At 36.5% G+C, this 23,552-nt stretch overlaps 4 protein-coding genes across 4 annotated transcripts; 2 read left to right on the top strand and 2 right to left on the bottom strand.

The window, feature by feature from the left end:
* The first annotated feature begins 1,852 nt into the window (after window positions 1–1,852).
* Window positions 1,853–6,216, top strand: LOC106771262 (leucine-rich repeat receptor protein kinase EMS1). Its single transcript, XM_022785626.1, has one exon. The coding sequence runs from the start codon at window positions 2,142–2,144 to the stop codon at window positions 6,000–6,002; it is 3,861 nt and encodes a 1,286-aa protein (XP_022641347.1). The 5' UTR covers window positions 1,853–2,141; the 3' UTR covers window positions 6,003–6,216.
* A 2,785-nt stretch (window positions 6,217–9,001) lies between these two features.
* On the bottom strand, window positions 9,002–10,467 carry LOC106771074 (heat stress transcription factor B-2b). Its single transcript, XM_014656972.2, has 2 exons — window positions 10,056–10,467; window positions 9,002–9,975 (listed from the first exon to the last, which is right to left on the bottom strand). Exons 1-2 carry the CDS (start codon window positions 10,299–10,301, stop codon window positions 9,283–9,285), a joined length of 939 nt encoding a protein of 312 aa, XP_014512458.1. The 5' UTR covers window positions 10,302–10,467; the 3' UTR covers window positions 9,002–9,282.
* Window positions 10,468–13,751: 3,284 nt separating this feature from the next.
* LOC106769940 lies at window positions 13,752–15,718 on the bottom strand. The gene has a single exon (XM_014655754.2). It carries the CDS (start codon window positions 15,630–15,632, stop codon window positions 14,256–14,258), a length of 1,377 nt encoding a protein of 458 aa, XP_014511240.1. The 5' UTR covers window positions 15,633–15,718; the 3' UTR covers window positions 13,752–14,255.
* Window positions 15,719–19,959: 4,241 nt separating this feature from the next.
* On the top strand, window positions 19,960–20,517 carry LOC106770652. The gene has a single exon (XM_014656452.1). The coding sequence runs from the start codon at window positions 19,960–19,962 to the stop codon at window positions 20,515–20,517; it is 558 nt and encodes a 185-aa protein (XP_014511938.1).
* Window positions 20,518–23,552: the final 3,035 nt, after the last annotated feature.

Here is a 23,552-nt window from a genome sequence, read left to right as displayed (position 1 = left end):
GTAATTATAATTAAATTTACATTGAATTCAAACTCGATTTTTAATCCTTAAAATAATGGTTAAATAGAGTTATTATAATTAAAAAAAAAATATTATCAATATTTAAAGTATAATTTTTTATTTAAAAATATAATCGGTGAAACAAATTTACCTAATTTTTATCATGAACAATTGATCGAAGGTAATAAATTCAACAAAATACAATGTGACTTCATAAATTTAAATCAACAAATTTAGGATTAGTGTTTTAAATAAAGTGAAAGGAGAAAGTAAGATTTAAGATTTATAGATTAGAATTTAATAGTTTTTTTGTTAGTTATATGCAGTATATTGAAAATAAAATGTTATATTGAATTGAAAAAAAAAATAGCAAGAATATAAAGTTTTGTACTTTTAAAAAGGGCAAAAATGGAATGAGAAGAGAATGAAAATAGAAGTTGCAGGGTTTGAAAATATTGGAAAAGTGGACATGCTTCCGGGGAAGAGACATGTGAGAGTGAGAGAGACAGTGTTTGGTTTCAAGCCACCATTGGTCTGATTTCATCAGTCACTCACCAATGTCCCTTCAAATCACTTACCCCACAACACATTTCTCCATTGCTTCCTAATGACCAAAATAACCTCACTTTCACACTCATCCCCAAATCCCAACCTCACTTCACAAGTAAAATAATATGCACGCATTTTATTTATTCTTTATATATTTTTTAAAGAAAAATAACATTAAAGAAAACTTTGAAATATTAATACTTAGTTGTACTACTTTATAGAAAAAAAGAATAATAAGAAAAGCGAGCAAAGAGAAAAAAAAAAAAAATTAAAGAAAACTTGGTGACATGACATGTACTGCTGGAAACAAACAAAAAGAGTGCATATTGCATAAACCTTTGATTCCAAAGCAACGAAGATAAAAGAAAGTGTGTTATAGTTTAACCTAAAGAAAAGTTGGAATCTTTTTGGACTTTGTATTAGGAATGTAAGTATAGCCGTGCAATGTGCAAATCCCACAAACTTGCCCAATCCTATAACTATTTTAAATCTCTCTATAAATTTGTTTATAGAAACAAAATGAGCAGCATAAGAAACCCAAGAGATCAGAGGAGACAAACTTCCCTAATTCAATGGAAAAAATATAGACACAACCCCTCTTTTCTGAAGACCTTAGCCAATAGCTTAACTATGTCCAAAATTACCATTATCTTCTAAAGGAAGGTGCAGTTTTTAACTGTTTGAGGAACAATTATTAAGTCTTAAGAATAATACAAAACCATATTAAAAACAAATATGCCGATTCAGCTTGATATTTTCACTGTTTAAGATTACCATACAAACATCATGAATGGTTCTTCCATTTTGAACTTCCTTTAATAAATGGAAAGCAGTACTAAAGTAACAGTCAAGTGGTTGATCGCAAATAGTTTTTACTTTTATAACTTTAAATTTCTTACTCTTCGACTTTTTTAAAATACATTTTTTAATTGAGTTGGACTACCAATTCCATGGTTAAAAAAATTAGGTTGTATTAAAAAGTCTGTTTCTTTGTATGGAAAACTGTAAAAAAATATTTAAAATAAATATGAATTAAATATTTATTGATAGAATATAGTTTATTACTCTTTAAACACATTAATAAATCATAAAAAGATAATCTTGCCTTGCCTCACTCTACATGCATACTTTTAGCTTTGCCAATAGGTGACAATTGTCATACATTTTAAAATTTATAGATAAACATGCATTAAACCTTTGTTGAGAAATTTTCATTTATTTTATGCATTAAAAGTCATTAAGTTTCAATAATGTATGTCTAATGTTTCTTTTCAATTACTTGTCTCCTCAATAGTGAATAATTCTGAGTAGATGTGTATAAAATTAAAAAGAAAAAAAAAATATCGTGGAATATGTGTGGGTGAAAAAGATGAGGGGTTGGGAGTTGAGTTTTGAAGGCAAAGTAATATTTGGGGTTAGGGAAGGTAGAAGTCACGTGGTATGCGTGGTGCACTCTGACAAATAACCTCTTTTGGCATTGCCACTGTAGCTCTTCTCTCCTCAAACCAACTCCTTCATTTCATGGCAATGCCTAGCTTTCGTGCTGCTTCTACTACTACCCATTATCTTCCACCTTCTCCAACGCCGTTTGCATGCTCCATATTCCTCTAAACAAACCAAACCCTTCTCTCATTCTTTCCTCTGCCACTCTCTTCATGGCTCTTCCCTTCAACCTCCTCCTGCTCTTCTTCTTCTGTTTTCTGCATGTCACCGCAGAACAAAACAACGACAAGCTTTACCTTCTTTCCTTCAAAGAGGCTCTCCAAAACCCTCACCTTCTCCCTTCCTGGAACCCCGCCACCCCGCACTGCCACTGGGTCGGCGTCACGTGCCAACTCGGACGAGTCACTTCGCTCTCTCTTCCCAACCGCAACCTCAGAGGAACACTCTCTTCGTCGCTCTTCTCTCTCTCTTCACTCTCTATCCTAAACCTACGTGACAACCAGCTTACGGGGGAGATCCCCGGCGAGCTCGGCGGGTTGCTTCAGCTGGAAACTCTCCGGCTCGGCTCCAACTCGCTCTCCGGGAATATCCCGCCGGAGGTGGGGCTCTTGACAAAGCTATGCACTCTCGACCTCTCCGGGAACTCGCTCGTTGGAGAAGTGCCGGAGAGCGTCGGGAATTTGACCCGGCTTGAGTTTCTCGACCTCAGCAACAACTTTTTATCCGGCTCTCTTCCGGTGAGTCTCTTTACCGGAACGAGGTCTTTGATTTCCGTTGATATCTCGAACAACTCGTTTTCCGGCGTAATCCCGCCGGAAATCGGTAACTGGCGGAACATCAGTGCCCTTTACGTGGGGATCAACAAGTTGTCTGGGACTTTGCCGAGGGAGATTGGGTTGCTTTCAAAACTTGAAATTTTCTACTCTCCTTCCTGTTCCATCGAAGGTCCTTTGCCTGAGGAAATGGCGAAGCTAAAAGCGTTGACCAAGCTTGACCTTTCTTACAACCCCTTGAGGTGTTCGATTCCCCGGTTCATTGGGGAAATGGAGAGCTTGAAAATTTTGGACCTTGTGTTTGCCCAGCTTAATGGGTCGGTGCCAGCCGAGCTTGGGAAGTGTAAGAATTTGAGGTCTGTGATGCTTTCTTTCAATTCACTCTCTGGGTCTCTGCCTGAGGAGCTTTCTGAGCTTCCCATGTTAACCTTTTCTGCTGAGAAAAATCAGCTTCATGGGCCTTTGCCTTCTTGGCTGGGGAAGTGGAGCAATATCGATTCTCTTTTGCTCTCTGCTAACCGTTTTTCTGGGGTTATTCCTCCTGAACTTGGGAATTGTTCTGTGATGGAGCACCTCAGTTTAAGCAGTAATTTGCTGACAGGTCCTATTCCTGAGGAGCTTTGTGATGCTGCCTCACTTTTGGAGGTTGATCTTGATGACAACTTTCTCTCTGGTACTCTTGAGAAAGTGTTCGTCAAGTGTAAGAACCTTACACAGTTGGTTTTGATGAATAATAGGATTGTTGGTTCTATACCCGAGTATCTTTCTGAGTTACCGTTGATGGTGCTGGACCTTGATTCTAACAATTTTAGTGGGAAAATACCTTCTGGGATGTGGAAATCATTGGCTCTGATGGAATTCTCCGCTGCTAATAACCGTTTGGAGGGTTCCCTTCCTGTGGAGATTGGGAATGCAGTTATGCTGGAGAGGCTTGTTCTTAGCAATAATCGTCTGACAGGTGCTATTCCTAAGGAAATTGGGAGACTCTCAAATCTTTCAGTTCTTAATTTGAACGGGAATATGCTTGAAGGGAGTATCCCAACTGAGCTTGGTGGCTGCACTTCCCTCACCACACTGGACCTTGGAAATAATAAACTGAACGGGTCTATTCCTGAGAAACTGGTTGAACTGAGCCAGTTGCAGTGTCTGGTTCTTTCTCACAATAATCTATCTGGGCCCATTCCTGCCAAAAAATCTTCATATTTTCGACAGCGTAGCATCCCTGATCTGAGCTTTGTCCAGCATCTTGGCGTGTTTGATCTCTCTCACAACAGATTGTCTGGCCCCATACCCGATGAAATTGGGAGTTGTGCAGTGGTTGTGAATCTCTTAGTTAGCAACAACATGCTTTCTGGTAGCATTCCTAAATCACTCTCACTCTTGACGAATCTCACAACTTTGGATCTGTCTTACAACTTGTTGTCGGGTTCCATTCCACTGGAGCTTGGAGGTGTGCTCAAGCTCCAGGGTTTGTATTTGGGACGTAATCAGCTGTCAGGTACCATCCCTCAAAGCTTTGGAAAGTTGACTAATTTGGTGAAGCTGAATTTGACAGGAAATAAGTTGTCTGGTTCAATTCCAGTGAGTTTTGAGAACATGAAAGGGTTGACTCACTTGGATTTAAGCTATAATGAGCTGAGCGGCGAGCTTCCTTCTTCTCTTTCAGGAGTGCAAAGCCTTGTTGGGATTTACGTGCAAAATAACAGGCTTTCAGGCCAACTAGGGGAACTCTTCTCAAACTCCATGACATGGAGGATTGAGACAGTGAATTTAAGTGACAACTGCTTCAATGGGAACTTGCCGCGGTCTTTGGGAAATCTTTCTTACCTGACAAATTTGGATCTTCATGGAAATATGTTGACTGGAGACATTCCTTTAGACCTTGGGGATCTTATGCAAATGGAATATTTTGATGTTTCAGGTAATAAACTATCTGGAAGGATTCCAGAAAAGTTATGCGGCCTAGATAATCTGGTTTACCTAGATGTGTCAAGAAACAGGTTGGAAGGGCCGATACCAAGTAATGGTATTTGCCAGAGCCTACCCAGATTTAGACTTGCAGGGAACAGAAACCTTTGTGGCCAGATGTTGGGTATAAATTGTCAGGATAAAAACATTGGAAGATCAGTATTGTATAATGCATGGCGGCTTGCTGCAATTGCGGTTACACTTTTACTGCTAACTCTGAGCATTGCTTTTGTTCTGCATAAATGGATTACCAGGAGGCAAACTAATCCTGAGGAGCTTGTGGAGCGCAAACTAAACAGTTATGTTGATCACAATCTTTATTTCTTGAGCAGTAGCAGATCAAAGGAGCCATTGAGTATCAATGTTGCAATGTTTGAGCAGCCTCTTCTGAAATTAACTTTGGTGGACATCCTTGAAGCAACTGACAACTTCAGCAAGACAAATATAATTGGAGATGGAGGTTTTGGAACTGTGTACAAGGCCACTTTACCTAATGGAAAAACGGTTGCAGTGAAGAAGCTTAGTGAGGCAAAAACGCAAGGTCATCGTGAGTTCATGGCTGAAATGGAAACCTTGGGCAAGGTGAAGCATCAAAATCTCGTTGAATTACTTGGATATTGCTCAATCGGAGAGGAGAAACTACTCGTTTATGAATATATGGTAAATGGGAGCTTAGATCTTTGGTTGAGAAATAAGACCGGGGCACTTGAAATCCTGAGCTGGAACAAACGTTACAAAATTGCAACTGACGCAGCTCGAGGATTAGCTTTCCTTCATCATGGTTTCATACCTCACATCATTCACAGGGATGTTAAAGCTAGCAACATCTTGCTCAACGAAGATTTTGAGCCAAAGGTTGCAGACTTTGGACTGGCAAGACTGATCAGTGCCTGTGAGACTCATATCACCACTGATATTGCTGGAACATTTGGTTACATTCCACCAGAGTATGGACAGAGTGGGAGATCCACAACAAGAGGAGATGTTTACAGTTTTGGGGTCATTTTGCTTGAACTCGTGACTGGTAAAGAGCCAACAGGACCAGATTTTAAAGAGATTGAAGGTGGTAACTTGGTTGGATGGGTTAGTCAGAAGATCAAGAAGGGACAGGCTGCTGATGTTCTTGATCCATCAGTTCTTGATGCTGACTCAAAGCAGATGATGCTTCAAATGCTGCAAATTGCTTGTGTTTGCATATCTGACAATCCTGCAAACAGGCCTACCATGCTTCAAGTTCACAAATTCTTGAAGGGGATGAAGGGGGAGTAGTTAACTAGTATTTACATCAACAATTAGCTGAACTTTTCTAACAGAAGTTCTAGATCAGTAATCTAATGTTATATATGTAGATTATGGTTTATCAATTATATATATGTATAAAAGCTCTTTCTTATCCATATGATTTCATGACTTCACAAGTTGACAGATATGTCGATTCATTGAACTCCTGCATGGTTCAGATATGCTTGTAATGTGACTATGACATTGCCCTATCATGCATTTTTGTGTTTTTTTTTTTATCATATTCATAACCATAAATAAAACAAAGCTAAACCCAGCAATTACACCTCAAACTATTAATTGGAGTAATTATTCTATCATAAGTTTAAGAATTGAATTTTATATAATTGATATAAATGCATACAATTTAAATCACTAAATTGGAAAAACAAAAAAAAAAAATATCAGTATCCTGAAATACATATTTTTAAATAAAATATTAATTAGATTATAGATTTTTTAAAAACTTTTACATTGAAATAAAAATTGTAAAAAACGTAAAACTAATATAATAAACTGTAATTCACACCAGATAAAAAAAATGCAAAAATGGATATAACTTGAAACTGGAATTCCATGTGAGCTTTTACATGTGGAAAAGAACAATGTGTTCGCTTTCCTTGTTTCCTCCATTTAAAATGTAACACACTTTAAGAATCAACAATAAATATATAACTGTAGAACAAAATGTAGGTGAAAATATTGAGTGTGTCAATGGAGAACTCTTGATAACATATCATAGATATTCAATCTAAATCATTAAGTATAGAAGCAATGTATAATTGAAGGATCTGTATTTTGAATTTTTTGTATCCACTAAAATCCACTTTTATTCTTTATTTAATTATCCAACTGAATGTAATCATTTCATTTTTTAATCAACATTATGTATTAAAATATATTTACAAAATTACTCTTTAAATAATAATTTATTAATTTTTTTACAATTTTCAAAATTAAAAAACAAATTACCTGTGTTTATAGTTTAATTACTTATTAAATAACTATGATTTTAATATTACTTTTCAATTTTCCTTATATTGGCAAAAATATATCCAACGAAAAATATTTATATATGTTTTATTGAATTTGTAAACATATAAATAAAATTCATTTTAAAATATTTATAAAATTAAAATCATTTACTATAATTTTTTGGATGTATAAATCTCTTTTAATAAATACAGATTTAAAATTAGTATTATTTTAAAAGTGGAAACAAATTGGGCCTGAAAGGTCGTTAAACCAATCCAAAACTGTTTTGACAAAGACGGCCCAAACCCCCACTAATCAACATCGGAATGTGATGTTCTTCATCTTTCATTCTCTTGCAGTGTCAAGGCATGCTTATAAAATGTCATACAAAATTTCACCATTTTTGTAAATTAACCTCAATCGCCTATACCCTCGTCCTATCTTTTGTAGGACATTTCAACATTATTCGTCTGAGTTTAGTTAGAATATCTACCAAGTCAGACTGAAACAGTATTTTCTTGGTCATAAATTCAGTGTCATAATTACACAATACCTAATTTTAAATTAAACTTTTTCTCGTACTAAAATTAATTGTTATTTTATCCATATTCATTAGGATTTATTTACTAATTTTTTAGCCGACGACAACAAAATACCCTCACCCAATTTCGTTGCAGAAATAATTTGATCAATGTCAACATAGGTAAAAGTACGTGTTTAACATTTTCAACAAGTAATAAGCGTGTTTAACATTGACAAAAAAACATCTCTTCTTACGTCAATAAAAAAACCTTGATGTATGGTTAAAAAATCTTAAGAAATTTTAACAGAAAAATAATATTAGTTAAGATTAAATAAATCGAATTATCAACATTGATATTTTTTATTTATAATTTGAAATATTTTATCAAATAGAAAAGGTTAAAATTTAAAAAATTTATATTATTATATATACATAAAATAATTTGAAATAAGATTAAATATTAAATTTAAAGAAATAGTTTGGAAGCATGGAAACGCAAGGATAATAAGGTGAAAAGTATGAGAGGACGTTGGTGGTAGAGAGAAACCTCTGAACTTGAATGAAAAATGTCTTCTACTTAACCTAAAAGGTGTGCTTTAAATAAATAAATAAATAAGAAAAAAAGGTCTTCCACACAATAGAAATTTCAATGAACAAGATCCAACATGTGGGGTTTATAGTATAATAGTCTTCAATTAAAGCTTCATTCAAACAAGAAACTTCACCTACTTCTACCATGCTTCTATCAATATCAAATGAGAAAAATCAATTCTACGTTTTTTTTTCAGTAGAATCTTGTTTGTTCTCTCTTCAAATCATGATTTTAGACGTTTCAGCTGCTACTATTCATGGATGTCCTTCCAGTTAAGTTTTTTTTTTCTTCCTTTTCTCCTTATTAATATGGATTACAAATTTAGAGTAAAGAAAAAACCATATTAAAATATCTCCGTTCATACTTTATAACCATTTAATTTATTAAGCATATCTTTATGGAGAAAAGAAATTTAATTATATAAATTTTTAATTTATTAACTAAATTATTTTATTTCCCGGTCAATGTTAAAACTGTAAAACCAAATATTTTATTTTTGTGTTGTTTATTTTTCTTATTTGAACCAAATGTTGTTTGCATTACTTAAAAGTACATCTTCGTTTGTAAAAATCGTATCGACCTTTTGTACAGGTTGCATCGATAATTTGATTTTATTAGCCTTATTTTTTAATTTAAATGACTGGAAAATAAATATTGTAATGAAAAAACGAAATAAGGAACTCTAACAAACAAATACCTTAATTTTAATTAAAATTAAAAGTATTATCCTAAAACTAACTACATATATAGTTAAACAATGATATAGAATTGATTAATGAGAAAATAAAATCTCAAACTGTACTTGACCGTCACATTTGAAATTGATTATTCCAATACATTTTAAAATTAATAAGTTACACGATAATACAAAGAAATATAGATACCTTGCCCCTCGTATTGCCTAAACCATTATATATTTCTTAATAGCTAAAAACAAAATATTAAAGATAATCTATTATCATTAATTAGTATATTTCCCTTGCAGTCAAATCCACACTCCAAGTCCAAAGAATATAATAAAAAGAAACAGATGGAAATTGACAACAGAGTATCGATTTCTTCTGAGAAACTTCTGCGAGAAAAGTCCATCGGTTAAACACGTGCATTTGACACGTGCGTCTCCGTTCTTAGTGACTCCGATTCTCTACGACGCCGCCTAAATTAACCTAAAATGTTACCTAGCTTTTACAACGTCGTGTATCAATTACACACTCTCTCTCATTTGCTGTACGACAGTGATTTAGCCACGAAGTACTTCTGTTTTCTCCATGTCTTTCCAAATCTAACGGTTCAGATTTCACGTCCGCGTGGAACGGATGAAGACTCAAAACCGTATCATACTCCTCTCCACGTCCTTCCTCTCTCGCTCGCTTTGTACCAATCGCCACCCCAAACAGCTTCGGATTCATCCCCTCCGCCGCGTCCTCACCAGAGCACCGCTTCGACGGCATCAAACCAAGCGTCTTTACCACCTCGGTACCACCGTCGGCTCTAGAGGTTGCGTAATTCGACATGAGATTGAGTATATTGTTGCATAGCGATCTCATCTCTTCCAATTCCTTCATCAAAAGAATGTTCTCCTTTTTCAGCCGCTCGTTCTCGTCCAACAGCTCTGCCGGAACTCTCGACGGCGAAGAGTTCGACGAGATCACCTGTTCCTCCGTTGAGTTTGACGGCGACACGATCGGCTTCGCTATTGGAATCGCGGGGAGCGCCAGTGGCGACGGAACCGCCACGCTAGCCGTTGCTCCGGCTGGCGGCGACGAGGAGAGGATCTTCCTCCGCTGAATTTCGCAGAGAAGTTGCTTCTGGCCTCTTCGGAAACACTCGTTGGAAAATTCCCACCGATCAGGTACAACTTTTCTGAATCCCTAAAAGTCGAGCAAGATTAACACAAATACAGAAGTAGGAAAGGAAACAGGAAAGAAATTGATAGAGAGAAAATAATTACATAGGTGTTGAGCTGGCGAACGAAGCTGGAGAAGTTGTTGTGCTTGAAATATTTAGGAAGCAAATCCCTGGCAAAAACGGTGGTGTTCCAAACGATGAAGGATGATCCAGAATCGTTCCAGGAAATGACATCATCGATGGTGTGATCGTCGACGAGCTGGTAGGTTTTGGTGAGAAACGGTGTGGGTATGGATCTCTGAGACTCAGCGCTGGTGGAGTCGCTGTTGTGTTCCAGCCGCGGAGTCATGGAATGGAAATGACGATAAACAGGTTTTCTGTGCGGTGATGGTTCTAGAAGGTTCACGTAGAATGTGGAAATATAACAGAAGGGAATGAGAATGAGCGGAGAAAGAGAGAGATAGAAAAGGAATTGAAAGAAAGAAGAAGCTCTTCTACGTTACCTTTCTTTTTTTTTTCTCTCGCGAAACTTCCTTACCATGTGGGTAGGTTGGTAACTTAAGTTAATCAATCAAGAAACTTCTACATTAATCTCTCTTTTTAGAAAACATTTAAAATAAAAGTGGGAAATGATTAAAATTTGTCTTCATCTATGTTTAGAAACAATGAAAATGAAAAATATCTCTTTTCTAATATGAAAAGATTTCCAGACAAAATACATAGCATTGAATATAGTTCTTTTTTTTATTTGGGACGAGGGGTTATTGAAATGTGATCCTAACCATTCCAACAAATGTGCTAGAAGCTTCATAGAAGGAGGAAGTTTCATCTTATCCCTACGCCACCAAATAGGCATGAGTTCATTTGTTAAAGCCAAACAGTTCAATCCTAAGGAAATGCAAAAGTTTCGTTTAATAATTTATGTATTTATATTTAATATGAAAGTGTGAAATAACATTTCCTATATATAAGATGACTGACTTATTTGAAACTCTTGGTTATAATGAGAAATAAAGTTATAAATTTAGATCATATATATAATGGGTAATATTATCAGTTAATTGTTGCTCACATCATGAGTTAAAAATCGAAACAATTTTTAAATTTAAATTGTCATCGGTTTCCAATCCCACTTAAACTCTTACAAATGTTTAACTTTTATACGCCACACTATCAATGAATAAAAGTTATCGTTAAAGTGTAGTTTTAAACGTTTATGTATTTAAACAACCTAATATTCTCAAAACAGACCATAGAATTTTAAAAAGAGTTTTTTTATTTTTTTCAGAAAAATATCTTGTAAAAGATATGGAGGAGAAAAATCTTTATATAATTTGAATATCTCTTGGACTTGTTGCGTTGATGACGTAAGAGATTTATCATTAACGTAAGTATCTTCCTTTTTCGATCAGACGAACAGAGTTTCACATGCTACGCAAGTATAAGATGACAACCAACTCACACTGCCAACTCTTGTCTCATGCAAATTTAGGAAGCAAAATAACTTTACTATCTTTTTTCCCTAAACTTATTTAGATTCTTTTTGTAGTTTCTAATGTTAAGTTTGCAGTATGAAAGTGTATACTTTTTTTCTTTCTTAACAACATAGTTAACTATGTATGTATATCTATGGACCACGTTCATCAACTCTAACGGCGCTAGTAGTTGTCACATTTTATAAAACAGATTGATAGAATAACTATATATAACTTTTTAAAATGACATGATTTTATCATTATTGATAATTAATGTTATTAAATAAATTATCCACATTTAATTTCGAAACAAAGATAACAGAGAATAGATTGAAAGGGATATAAAATTAAGAATATGAAATAAGGTAAAAAGAAAGTTAAGATCTCTTATTTTCAACCATTGATCTGTGGTAACTTTGTAGTTGAGGCCACTGAGATTGTCCAATATGTTTTTACTATGAAAGCTCCATTACTTTTATTGGGCTAAAGTGTTAAACAACCTAAATGCAGATTCAGAAGTCGAATGTATCAATTAAGAAAATAATAACAAAAAACTGTTTTGGGTGCTAAAATGTAGATTACAACCAATAATTTGTAAATAAATATATTTTTTAAATTAATTATAGTAATGATTGTGAGCCTCCTAACACAGGTTTTTTTTATTTGTTGTTAAGATTTGTAAGAAGTTTTCTGTGATTGTTTGTTGACATGTTGTCTCATAACTTATAAATTTATAAATGGTTTATTTAGCTTTTTATGAGAGTGCATATAATTAGATTTTAGATAATACTAGTGTACTTTTTCAAAAAGTTTTTAAAAAAGTTTATTCTTTTAATATAAATTGTGCAAATTATAAGAACTTGATTTAGTTGGATGTTTTCCTAACAACTAAAACTTTGAAAAATATTGTATAGTAATTTGCTTATTGATTTGGAGATTCAAAACAGAAGTGTGATTTTATGCTCCACGTGTTCTTTGTGTTCGAATAATGTTAATTTGTTTTTCTCATTTATCATGTTTTATTATCATTTATCATGTTTTATTATCATGTTTTATGGAGGATCATAAACCGTACAACTGTAAAAATTAATAATAGTAATAAAATAAAAGAAACTTTTTTTTATCTGAAAAGATAAGTTCAGAAACCATTGGGTAATCATGTATAAAAGTTGTATTTTACTGTTTTGCATTAAAATCAAATTTTCGACTGACTTCATATTTTATTTCAAGTAACAACAACAAAACAACATTTTTTACATTCCTAGAATTTCACACAAATTGACTACAAAAAGTACACCTCAAACGAACTTTTAACTATGATCAATTTTACAAAACCGATATCAAATCTCCAAAGGTTAATCCAAACAGCTTTACAACTTTTTTCTGTGCACTGTAAACAAGCTCTCACGCGCATAATGCAATGGTTAATCATCGATCAAAGAATTCTATGTTTATTGGAATATTTACCTACTAATCAGTACAAGTCTGAGTTTGATATTAAACTATTATCAGATTTCATACTTCTATAGGCATGTGTAGGTATCAAGACCGTGATCACGGAAAATGGTACAAATGCTCATGCTAATATAATAAAAACAGTATTTTGACACCTCTTTTAAGAAAACAATCACATTACAAAAGTTTCATTCTCAACATAAAGGTGCTTCCTGTTCTTGAAAACAGATATATATAAACCAATGTGGAATAACAGTTCTGTGTATATAACATCTCAAACATGGTCAGCTAATTTTTTGGCCAAACACTTCATGGATTGTAAAGATTAGTAATTCTTATTTCTCATGTTCCCACCTAAAATTGTTCCATGTCTCACCCCATTTTGTATATACTCCAATACTATAACAGGTGAAGACAGCCTAGATCGTAATTTTAAATAATTAGGCAATTTCGTTGTATCCAATACACGAGACAGAGAAGTGCATAATTTATATGTGCACATATACACTCCCTAAGAAGTATGCCATAATAGCAATGTCCAAGTTTTATTTCTACTCCAAGAAAAAATCACTTATAAATAGATGGCATATTGCAAAGACCTCAAAATGTCATTTATTTAACACATCACATAAGTACCAAAACTAAATATAGTGTCATATACACTTTACATGTTCATAATTATGCATAGATGCACCACAATTACACCACAGTAAAAGAACTGCAGTAGGTACAGATCTTGAAAGACTGAGGAGTGTTTGAAATTGTTATAGCAAACAATTTTTATACTTTGTTTCACGTTCATACACTATTATTATAGAGGGAAAGAAAGAAAGGGTGTATATATAAAAATGATATGATTAGGCATAATAAACAACTGAAATAAGTATTTATATATGTTGCCAACAGAAGTATGAAGCACAGGCCACAAAAAGTGTCATACAACAAAAGGATGACGAAAAAGCACGATAACATTTACTTCTAGGAAAAATACATGAATGTCTAATCCAGTGCTAAACTTTCGCACTTATCAAAATAAAATCATGTCAAGTGCTTCAGCCTGTATACACGTACCCCTTAAATACAAACTATGACGCATGTAAGTCTGCATGATATTTGAAGGGAGTGTATACTTTGATATAAACTTTGGCCTTTCTATAGTTAGTTTATTGTGTATGATTCTAATGTCCAATAGCTTCAACAGTAACAAACATACAACAAACAACTTGAAACCTCATATCCGCTAAAGAATGATACCGTGTCAACTAACCTGCAAAACTTCAGTTACAAGTGCAGCACTCTTCTCAAAATGAAAGTAATGATAAAAGGCTCACCAAAAGGCCCAATAAATCGCACTCGAGAAAACTAAAGCTCGATCAAGAAACATATAAAACACAGTGGCGATGTAGCATAAGGATCGCCGAGGAGAACAGGGCCCAGAGGAAGGTTACCCACCAAGCCAAAAACAAAGTCACTTCCCTGATGAAAGAAAACCTGGGTAGTAAATCACTCAACATCGTAAGATTTCCAAAGGAACCACCATCAATGTGTGACAAGCCAAGAAAGATAAGCACCAGCACAGGAGGGGCAAGGAACTGCAAAACCACAAGGCACAAGTAGTGATTATGCAGAAACATCTTCGCCCTACTATAATCCAAGTCAGGAACCTTGCTAGCATGAAGCCTTTGGTACCAAGACAACAAAGCTTCATTCAGATACATCTGCAGGTTAGGCCTCAAAGCAACAATCTGCAACAAACTAGACCCCAACAAGCACCACTTCCTAAAGGTACCAAAATCAGAAGGCAAGAACCCCATTTTCCCCACCAATTTCTCCGCATTGCCAAATCCACTCTTTGCCGCACCATCTCCACTATTCACAAAAATCTCAGCCAAGGGAGTTATCCACAACAGAGCTACAAATATAACTAACACCTGACTTGCATAAAGGATCGCACGAGTAAACCACCCACAAGTTATCATCGACAAATTGCAACGTATCTGATCAGTCCCAAGCCAAAAACAACGAGCACTTCTAGAAGCAGGAATGAACAAACACCCCGCAAGGAACCCCATCAATGCAGCAACGAAAACCCTCAAAAACCCATCGATAGGAGTCTCAAAGTGGAACTCCAAAACCGAAGACACGCCCTCAGGAACAAACAAAAGCCCAAAGCAAAGCCCCAAAACCCCAAAAAAAATGCTCAATTGCTTGTCGGACCTCCTGGACGCGGATCTCTCGAACGTGACCTTGATGAGCAGCGTCCCCCACATGTAAAGACTCAAAATTGATAAAAGAATGGGAACGAAAACCCCGTTGGCGAAGAACCCATTATTCGGGGGCGATTGGAGAAAGTTGTGGAGCAAGAGGGAGAAAAGGGCAGCGAAGGAGAGAGTGAAAGCAACGCAGTACTGATCGACGAAGAGTCGGGACTGGAGGTGCGCATGGTCGAGCGTGAGTCTGAAGATCTGGGCATTGTTTTCGTCAAAATCGGGCTTGTCCTTGTTGGACTTGTTCCTCTTCTTGAGTTCGGCGGCGGTTTTGGAGGAGAGAGGCTGGTAGCCGTCGATGCCGGGGCGACGGATGGCGGCTCTGAGGCCATTGGATTGGGGTTGGGAATCGGGATGGATGTAGGTCTGGAGAGCGTGAAGGAAAAGGAGGGGGATTTTGAAGAAGGCGAAGGTGAAGACGAGGATCAGGGAGAGTGATGCGTGGAGCAATGGGTTCTTGTACAACAACACCAACTCCACCATCCTTGTTCTTTTCTTCCTCTTTCTTCTTCTCCAACTCTCAAATCTGTGTCTTCCTACAAAACCATGATGGACTTCACTGCCAGACTTAATATGGTTTCATTAATGATTCTTCTGATATGTTTTATGTTTTTTTTATAATTAAAAAATAAATTTAATAGATAAAGAAAGAAAGTATTTTATAATTTTCTCATTAATTCCTTTTATATTATTAATAAATAAGTAATTAATTAACAAAGTTAAAAATATATTGAAAACTTGAATAAGGTTTATTTTAATATTTGTTTTTTCTTATTATACAATAAATATGAAACCAGAGCAATAAAAAATATTTATTGAAATTATATTTTCTTAAACTTAATGTCAAGATAGAAAAGAGTTATTGAAAATAAAATATCAATTCAGCCACTGTCATTCAAGAAAAATTTTCTTTAAATAAAATATAATTGGTTAAAATTTACTTACATTTGAAACTTTTATGCAACTGTTTCTCTTTTATATTTAAAGACAAAGAAATTAAATGAAATAAAAGAGCACTTTGAACATTTTCATATTCTTTAAATAAATAAATAATAAACTAAATTATGAGGAAAGAGGTAATAAGTATTAACAAAAACACATCCACTTTTGCATCTTTTCGCATTTCTTTTATAAAAAAGACACACACACACATTATATAACTACTTTTAAACAGATATTTGCATTTCATTAAATAAATATACTCTTTAATTAAATAAAATAAATTGCTTGATTAAAAAGTCATAAAAAAATTATTAGAAAGTTTATAATTTGTATATTGATATAAAGGTGTATATTTTAAATGCTCCTATTTGTATTCCACATCTTTATATATATATATATATATATATATATATATATATATATATATATATATATAACATGTTATAATATCTTTATCTAATCTTTTGTTAATTCATTCAATAACAAATAATCAAATAATAATTGATATTGTATTATTCGACAACAATAAATTAATGTGTACAGTTCAAGAAGTTAAATAATAAGGACAACTCTCACATATAGTTTATCATCCAAAATTAATTTATCTCTAAAGATAAAACTATGGTTACTTTCTACTCCGTATGAGTTTCCAAACAAAGCCTAATTTTCTTACTCCTCCAGTCTACTTTCCCTGGTTCTCTTTATTTTACAAAAAAGTACACATATTTCACTTCTCATTACTCTTCCAGAGAGAGTTTCTTAGTCTCTGTTCGCTTTGACCGATTTAACTGTTCATAAAGAAATGAGAGCGAAGATTTGCAGGATTTATTGTGTTTCCTTTAGATGATTTGCACTGATTTGAGACAATGGATTTGCGGGATACAAGATAAAATGAATCCTCCTACAGGTGAAGAGATTTGAGGAGATTCACATAGTTTTACTAAAGTACCCTTTACCTTTAAGTATTTTTAAGATAAGAATATGCCTGAAATTGAAGATATGGTGGTGCAACTCTATGAGTAGTGTATATGGATCTGTTATAGGTGGATGAATTAATTTTGCATTAATAGTTTTTTATTCTTATGAGATAAGAATCCACTTTAGATTTAATTATTTAATTGTTAAAACCTTAAATTTAATAATAATAATAATAATAATTAACAATTAATTTAATATAATTGACACTAATTTATTTTAAATTACTTTTATAATTAAGGATAAAAATATAATATTTTATTTTTCTATTATTTTTTAAATTGTATCCTAAAAATTGTATTGTATATTAATTTGTTTCTAATTTTACTATTTCAAATAATTTTTACGTAAAATATATTAATCATAAATATCATTTGACTAAATTATAATTTAATTAAATTTTTAAATTTATTTTTAATAATTATTCTAAATTTTTTATTCTTAATTTTTACAATTAAATATAACATTAACAAATATAATTTTATATTACTTTAATACTTAGGGACATTTTGGTAATCTTCATTTTCTAACAATTAATCAAATTTTTTTAACTGTCACATCAACCAAATCCTACACTAATTCTCACAAACTTTACCTTTAAATTCACTCTCAATTACCTACAAATCCATTCAAAAAAACAACAAAAAAATTACTCTCAAATCCATTCAAATCATCTCCGCTAAATCATCTCCCACAAATCTCACCATCCGAACACAGCATTAGTGAAGTTTACTTCCAATACCGCTACGTCGAGTCCATAAGTCCTCGCTCCTCTCCCAAAAACCATAATCATTAGGATAAGCTCCTAAAGCTCCCTCATAGGCAGCTCCCATAATCTTTTCATCTTTGCCCGAGAGGCATCACTCCCCGCTGCTCTTATAAAGACCGCAATTGAAGTCCTTAAGATCAGTTCTTAAATCTGTCTCTCTTGCCTCTGATTCATACACATGTTTCTCATATGCATCATCACATTACATATGTAAGCATTATGTTCACAATAACACACATTTCATTTCATATTATCAAGCAACCACACAATTTTAACTCACATCGTTACTACATACAATATGTAATTAAGACAATGCTCAACACTCCTAACTTAGCACACAATATATATTTAACTGTGTATATCCAAATATTATATGTATATGCAGATATTTTGTTTGTCATAAATCATTTATTCCCTCATACAACAGTAATTAAACAATATCACGATTAAAATACACAATCGTAATTATTTTTAAAATAAACAGTTTCAAACGTGAAAGACAAAAAAGTATTCTAACTTTATCCACTTAAAACTTCAATGTATAAAAAATATCTTTCAAATGTCTAAAACAATTTCAACTATCATCGAAAACATTTATTTCAATGCCTCTGATTTTATCTTAATTTCTGGTAAAATGAAATAATATTAGTTAATATATCAAATAATATATACTTATATTTATATATGTTCTAACCAAATAAAAGTAACCAATCTCATTTGTGTCATCTTATACAATATATTCATAACTAAATAAATTATATAATCATGCAACAATGGCTTAATTTAATTTTTATCTCAATAAGTACCAGTAATCACCTAATTAGTTATAGCAAACAATACTCGTTCAATTTATATTACTTAAAATTCAAAAGTTCATATAATTTTAATTATATATATATATATATATATATATATATATATATATATATATATATATATATATTTTGTACGGTAGGGATCGGACAGTATCGAAAGGTACACGTACGGACCACTCGCATAACCCTCCGGCGATCAAGGCATAGAGCCTGGCCGATACTGGTGTGGTCTTAGGAACGAACGGGCGGCCTACGAGAGCTAGGACATTAGGAGCTAGGGTTCACAGAGGGTTGCTGACTAAAGGTGGCGGACGCAGATGGACGTCCCACGATGGTAAGAACTTGGCTCGGCAGAAATCGGTCAATAAGGACGCCTGCATGACTAATGGTCCGGACCGGACACAAACCGGCTATCGAGAGCCTCGCGCTGTTGTCGCGAAACGTGTATAACCCAGGACGACCGTCGAACGTCCGGCCGTCAGCGATCACTAAGAATATCATAAGTAACTCCGGATTAAGGTAAATTGAGATTAGCTTCCAAGGGCCTACAATTGGGCCTTGATTAAGTTTACACTAATCATTGGCCCATAAGAAAAACTATAAATAAAAGTCAAAGGTAAGAGGTGGTTGGTTACATTGAATGCACATTTATTTCACTCTCTTTCTATCTCTAACCTTGAGCATTGAGACTGACTTGAGCGTCGGAGTATAATTAGCAGGTACCCGGCTGAACTCGACTGAAAGAACTACATAACTAGGAGCGAACAGGAGTAAGACGGACGGTTCGTGAGAAAAGTGTGAAGGAGGACTTAGAGACATTCCCAACTGGAACATTTTGGCGCCCACAGTGGGGCTGGAGGATTAGTACCAATGGTGACCACAAGAAACACCGTCGAAGATCCTAACGGAGTGATACGGGCGTTGGAGTTGAGAATGGAGGAGATGCAGCGGAGACACGAAGAGATGCAGAAGAAACATGAGGAGGAAATGGCGGCCGTACGAGCCGAGTGTCTAGCCCAGATGAGGGAGCAAACAGCGCATGCCAATGGGGAGAAAGAACGGACTCGTCCGTTGGAGGAAGAGAAAGAGGCGCACAGTAACGCCCGAAAGAACGAGGAAAACAAGGAGGATGGAGGGGAGAGGGGGGAAAGAGTGGTGTTGGTAAAAAATGAGGCACCCTCGGTGCCAGTACCCTTTGTACAGGCGATAATGGAGGTCCAAATACCAGACCGGTTTATTCCCCCCACAATGTAAGACATATGACGGAACTTCTGACCCGGAAGCCCACGTTAAATCCTTTACGAATGCGATGGCATTCCGCACCGGTTGCGACGCCATCTGGTGCAGGGCATTTTCACTGTCTTTGGAAGGAGAAGCTTTGGAATGGTTTGATTCCCTGCCGGACGGCTCTATAGAAAATTTCAAGGGATTGAGCAACATGTTCAAAAATCAGTTCGCGGCCTGCCGGACACAAGAGGCCACGATTGTTGACCTGATGAACCTCAAGCAGGGTAAGGAGGAGCCTCTCGAGACCTTCATGGATCGGCTCCAAAAAAACGTTCGGCGTATGAAGGGACTCAACACAGAGTTGGCTTTACAACACGTTATGCCCGGACTGCGTCCCGGACCGTTCAAGGACAACATTTGTCGAAATCCTCCCAAGAGTATGGAAGAGTTGCGCCAGCGAACGGCCGATGAGATCAGGGTTGAAGATATGAAACAAAGTTACCGGAAGGAACTCCAGGAAGCAAAGGCGGAGAAGGAAAGTCGACGAGATAATCAAGGTAGCCGTCCGGGGGGGCAACAAGGCGAGAGAGGGACCCCGGAACCCACGACTCCCGCAGTATACGCAACTAAACGCCCCTAGGGCACGAATACTACAGGAATCGCTCAGTGCCCAAGTAATGCAGGTCCCCCAACAGCGTCCGAACCCCCCAGGAGCGGACAACTCTAAGCATTGTCTCTACCATCAAAACATGGGTCACAATACTGAGGATTGTGTGACGCTGAAGGATAAGATTGAAGAAATGATCAGGGCGGGGCTTTTGCAACAATATGTTAAAGGGAGTCGAATGGCGGAAGACCGGGGGGGAGGAGAACGAAAGGAGTATGCAAGGCCAAACTATCCTCGCGTGGAAGAAAAGAGGACGTACGACAGAAGTCCCCCTCGATCGGCGAGGAATCATCGATCCTCAAATGACTACAATGACCGGTACGCGGGGAACCGGAGGAATGATGATAGAAGATCACGCAACAGAAGTCAGGAGAGGGCCCGTAGTCGCCCACTGAGGGGAGTTATAAATACCATTTCAGGAGGATTTGCTGGCGGAGGACAATCTTCGTTCGCTCGCAAAAGAAGTATCAGGACGCTACGGTCCATCCATGCCGTGGAGGTCCCTAAGAGAACCATGTTGCCTATCACCTTCACGGATGAAGATTTCCATGCCCCTGACCCCGAGCAAGACGACCCCATGGTCATCACCGTGGAAATAGGGCGGTATGAAATTAGTAAGGTACTGGTGGACCAAGGCAGTTCGGTGAACATCCTCTACTGGAAAACTTTCCAACAGATGGATATTTCAGAAGACCTGATTGTCCCGTTCGGCGAGCAGCTGGTAGGATTTGCTGGGGAAAGAGTTGACACTCTAGGATACCTTGATTTGAGGATCCGTTTGGGAACCAGCCGCTCTAGCAAAGAGAAGAAAGTTCGATTCCTGTTAGTAGAAGCAAACACTTCCTACAATGCCCTGCTGGGGCGGCCATGCCTCAACACATTCGGCGCTATAGTGTCCACTCCACACTTGACGCTTAAATACCCCACCTCCAGCCGGACGATCTGCACAGTCCGGGCGGACCAGCGGACAGCCAGGGAGTGCTATGCCGCGGGATTGAAGATGTTCCCTAGGGAGGTGAAGCAAAAGACCAGCCGAACGGAAGTAGCCATGACTGATTTGGATCCCCGGACCAACACGGATGATCGCCTAGAGCCGATAGGCGAAACGATTCCAGTTCTTATTGGGACGGATCCTACGCAAACAACGCTTATTGCTCGGGGTATGGACCCGAAAACGGAGGAACGGCTCAGAGCCACTTTGTGGCGTAATCGCGATTTGTTCGCTTGGATAGCGGCGAACATGCCCGGCATTCATCCCTCGATCGCATCCCACAAACTAAGTTTGTGCTGGGAGGCCCGACCGGTAGCACAAAAGAAGAGAAAAATGGGGGAAGAGAAGCGCAAGGCAGTGGACGTGGAAGTCAGGAAGTTGAAGGAGGCCGGATTCATCCGGGAAGTCACCTACACCACGTGGTTGGCCAACGTGGTTATGGTAAAAAAGGCAAACGGCAAGTGGCGCATGTGCACCGATTACACAGATTTAAACAAAGTCAGCCCGAAAGACTCCTATCCCCTCCCCAGCATCGATGCCCTGGTGGATGGCGCATCCGGCCATCGTATGCTCAGTTTTCTGGACGCATATTCAAGGTATAATCAAATACCCATGCACGGCCCGGACGTTACTGTTAACTCTTTGGCAAGTGTACCAAATCGTCTAAAGTAATAAACCGGTAAGACCGGAAATCGTTTCCCAAGAGACTCGTGTAACTAGACAATCGTATAATTTCTAACTAACCTAGAGTAAAGAATGTTTCCATAATTTGAGTTTTGGTGAAATTAAAATAATTATAACACATAAATGATAAAAGTGATCTTAAGCACTCAAACACTTTGAAATGGAGAGATTAGAAATGCAATGGAATGATGTTGTTGGGGGTATGCTTTCACCAACTTCACTCTTATGTAAATAAAATTACTTCCTCTTCATTAGATTGTCAAAGTCAATCTACTAAATTACTCAAACCCCAATCCCTTGGTAGAAAGAGCCTAGACTTCCTTATTAAGCTCCAATTCCTTGGAAAACCTAACAATTAGTTCCGCATTAAGAAATGAGATTTTAAGACAACCAAAGGGTCTAGTTCTATCCCTAGATACTATCTCCTTTAGGTGTTTAACCCAAATCCGGATTTACCCAACATTTTCCAATATTAAGCAACCCTAAAATCAAGTTATGAGTAGCAATTTCACACAAGCATTAAGAGAAGAAATCAAACACTAACAATCAATGAAAGANGCATCTTTTCATTCAAAACAAAATGATTTNCATAATAGTTCANTGGCTACAACAATCCCCCAACAACTATGAAACTAGCTCTCCATGAATGGAGAGCTTGAGCTTACAANAATGGTGGAAATGGAAGAAGAAAGGAGACCCAAGGATGAAGAAGGAGTGTTCCCACAGCTCCAAGCTGCCTCCAAGAGCTCCAAAATGAGAGAACACGAGTCTGGGTGCCAAAAGATCCCAAGTCCCTCGCGTTTTTGGTCTAAAAAGACCTAATTTTTCCACATCAGCATTGCCACCGCTCAGCTGCACCCCAGCTGCAGCCTTCCAGAGAGCTGGGCGCTCAGCTGCACCCCAACTGCAGCCCAGCTGCAGCCTTCCAGAGAGCTGGGCGCTCAGCTGCACCCCAGCTGCAGCCCAGCTTCAACCTTACAGAGAGCAGGGCGCTCAGCTGCACCCCAGCTTCAGCCTTCCAGAGGAGAATGGGGCTCAGCTGCACCCCAGCTGCACCTCAGCGGCAGCAGCAGTCTTTGCTCAATATTTCCTCTTTTACATTCATTCTTGCTTCTGTGGTTCTTCCATTCATCGGTTTGGCCAACAAGCTTTATGTACATGATCTAACAACCAAAAAGTGGGGATTAGTGAAGCAATTTTAAATGAATTCAACTAAAGATGTAGCTACTAAGAAACTTAACAAATTGAGGCATAAAGAAGGTATAAAGCTAAGAAAGAGTTGACATTTTCTCTCAATTCACTACTAAAATCATAGCAAAATATGTCATTATCA

This window comes from Vigna radiata, chromosome 8 (genome assembly GCF_000741045.1).
Source record: "Vigna radiata var. radiata cultivar VC1973A chromosome 8, Vradiata_ver6, whole genome shotgun sequence".
Lineage (NCBI taxonomy): Eukaryota > Viridiplantae > Streptophyta > Magnoliopsida > Fabales > Fabaceae > Vigna > Vigna radiata.
Note: the sequence above shows the minus strand (reverse complement) of the source record. Positions and strands in the feature narration are given on the sequence as shown.